The 1,839-nt window shown below is 47.1% G+C and overlaps 1 protein-coding gene across 4 annotated transcripts in view; it reads left to right on the top strand.

Moving 5' to 3' along the window:
• The first annotated feature begins 331 nt into the window (after positions 1-331).
• Positions 332-1,839, top strand: part of Adgre1 (adhesion G protein-coupled receptor E1) — a 54,487-nt gene continuing 52,979 nt past the window's right edge. For 3 of the 4 annotated variants that reach the window (XM_023716870.1, XM_023716871.1, XM_023716872.1), the window contains exon 1: positions 338-384. In XM_023716870.1, coding sequence (XP_023572638.1) covers positions 354-384 — 31 coding nt within the window. In that variant the 5' untranslated portion in view covers positions 338-353. Of the gene's footprint in view, positions 385-1,839 lie in introns of all 4 variants that reach the window. The other variant, XM_023716873.1, reaches the window with a different exon arrangement.

A 1,839-nucleotide genomic window follows, 5' to 3' on the forward strand; every position in this document is an offset into this window, starting at 1 on the left:
AGAGAGAGAGAGAGAGAAGGGAAAAAGAAGAGAATATAGGAATCTAGTAAAAGAAAGGGATGAAAAATGAGAGACAGATGCTGTCAGGGAGAGAAAGAGGGAGAGAGAAGAGGGAGAGAGAAGAGGGAGGCGGGCGGAGGAAGGAGAGGGGAAAAGTGTATATAAGCAAGTTTAAAGGGAAAAACTAGGGGGCTGCCGCAAGCCTTCTCCGGCAGCAGCAACTCAGCAGAAAGGGCCGCTGTGTCTTCTTCTCTGGTTGCGTTGAGCAACTCTAGCTCCACCCTTTCCCTTTCACCCCACAAAAATAGTTTTAAAGAAAGGTTTCCTTCTTTGAACTACAGAAGCGCAGCAAGATGCGGGGCTTCATCCTGCTGCTCCTCTGGGGTGAGTGTGAGGCTCAAGGGGGCAGGAAGTGGGCTGGAAAGAGCCGAGGGGCCAGAGGGGGACCCTGCTTCTGGGATGGAGACCGTGAACCCTTCTGCGAAGGGCCCTTTGGCAAGGTCCCCAGACCTAGGGAACTCATCAGCTGGGGCCGAGGTTCTCAGCTGCTGTGGGTGTGAAATGGGTTTTCTGAGATCTACTCAGTGCTACGCACTGAGGATACACAGTCAACAGATAGACGGACCAGCAGACAGACAGACAGACAGACAGACAGACAGACAGACAGACAGGCAGGCAGCAGGCCTGCATTCCTGACTCTTACATGACTGGGAGGAGCAGGCAGAGACGAATCCCTGGTTGCAGCAGCTGCCCCCTTCGCACTACTCTTGGCCCCTTACCTGTAGGACACATTTAGGCTTTGCAAAGTCTATATGGTATCGGGTCATGATTTATTCCACCTTACAAAGTAGAAAACTGAGGCCAACGAGGTGAAAGAATTTCCCTCCAAACTGCTCAGCCAGTCCTGAGTAGAACCGGACATGGGGCCACGTAGCCTGGCTCCAAACCTGTGCCAGATAAGAGCACAGAAGAATGTCAAGAGGCGGTAAGTGGCATGAGAGGAGCCGTGCTGGGGGTGATGGCACATGCCTGCAACCCCACCTCTCAGGAGGCTGAGGCAGGAGAATCGCTGCAAGTTCAAGACCAGGCTGGGCTACATAGTGAATTTAAGACCAGCCTGAATTGCATAGAGAGACCCTGTCTTTTAAAAAAAGAAAGATGGGCTAGGAGATAGCTCAGCGAAATAAGTGCTGTCCTGGTAAGCACAAGGTCCTGAGTTCAATCCCTGGTACCACCAAAAAAAAAAAAAAAAGAAGAAGAAGAAGTTGTTCTAAGAATGGAACCGGGACCCATACTGTACATTCATTTGAGTTACTTGTAGGAGGCCATAGTGCTAACTGAAATAAATCAGACAGAAGGGTGAATACCACATGGTGTCTTTTATATGGAAACTCCAAAATATAAATAATTAAAATGACAGTAAATTTAAAAATAGAGGGTAAGAAACAGGGAAGAAGTCTTTACAGAGGTAGAAAGGGGACCTGGGGCTAGGGGCAGATGGGAGGGCGAGGGGAAGCTGAGATGATGAAGAGGTGGCAGCCGTGTGTACCAATCCCCAAGGTGAAGGTCATCACTGTGTGGCATATGCATATATGCACTATTATAAAAAGAAATTAAAAACAAAGTTAAATAGCACATTTTCTTTTATATGATAAACTGAAAAAAAGAGAAAGAATAAAAAAGAAAAAGAAAGAGGGTGGGAAAGATAGTTTAGCAGCATAATTGCCTGCCTGGCAAGCGCAAGGTGCTGAACTTGATTCCCAGTAGAAAGAAAGAAAGAAGGAAAGAAAGAAAGAAAGAAAGAAAGAAAGAAAGAAAGAAAGAAAGAAAGAAAGAAAG

This window comes from Octodon degus, unplaced genomic scaffold (assembly GCF_000260255.1).
Source record: "Octodon degus isolate 3935 unplaced genomic scaffold, OctDeg1.0 scaffold00050, whole genome shotgun sequence".
Classification (NCBI taxonomy): Eukaryota; Metazoa; Chordata; class Mammalia; order Rodentia; family Octodontidae; genus Octodon; species Octodon degus.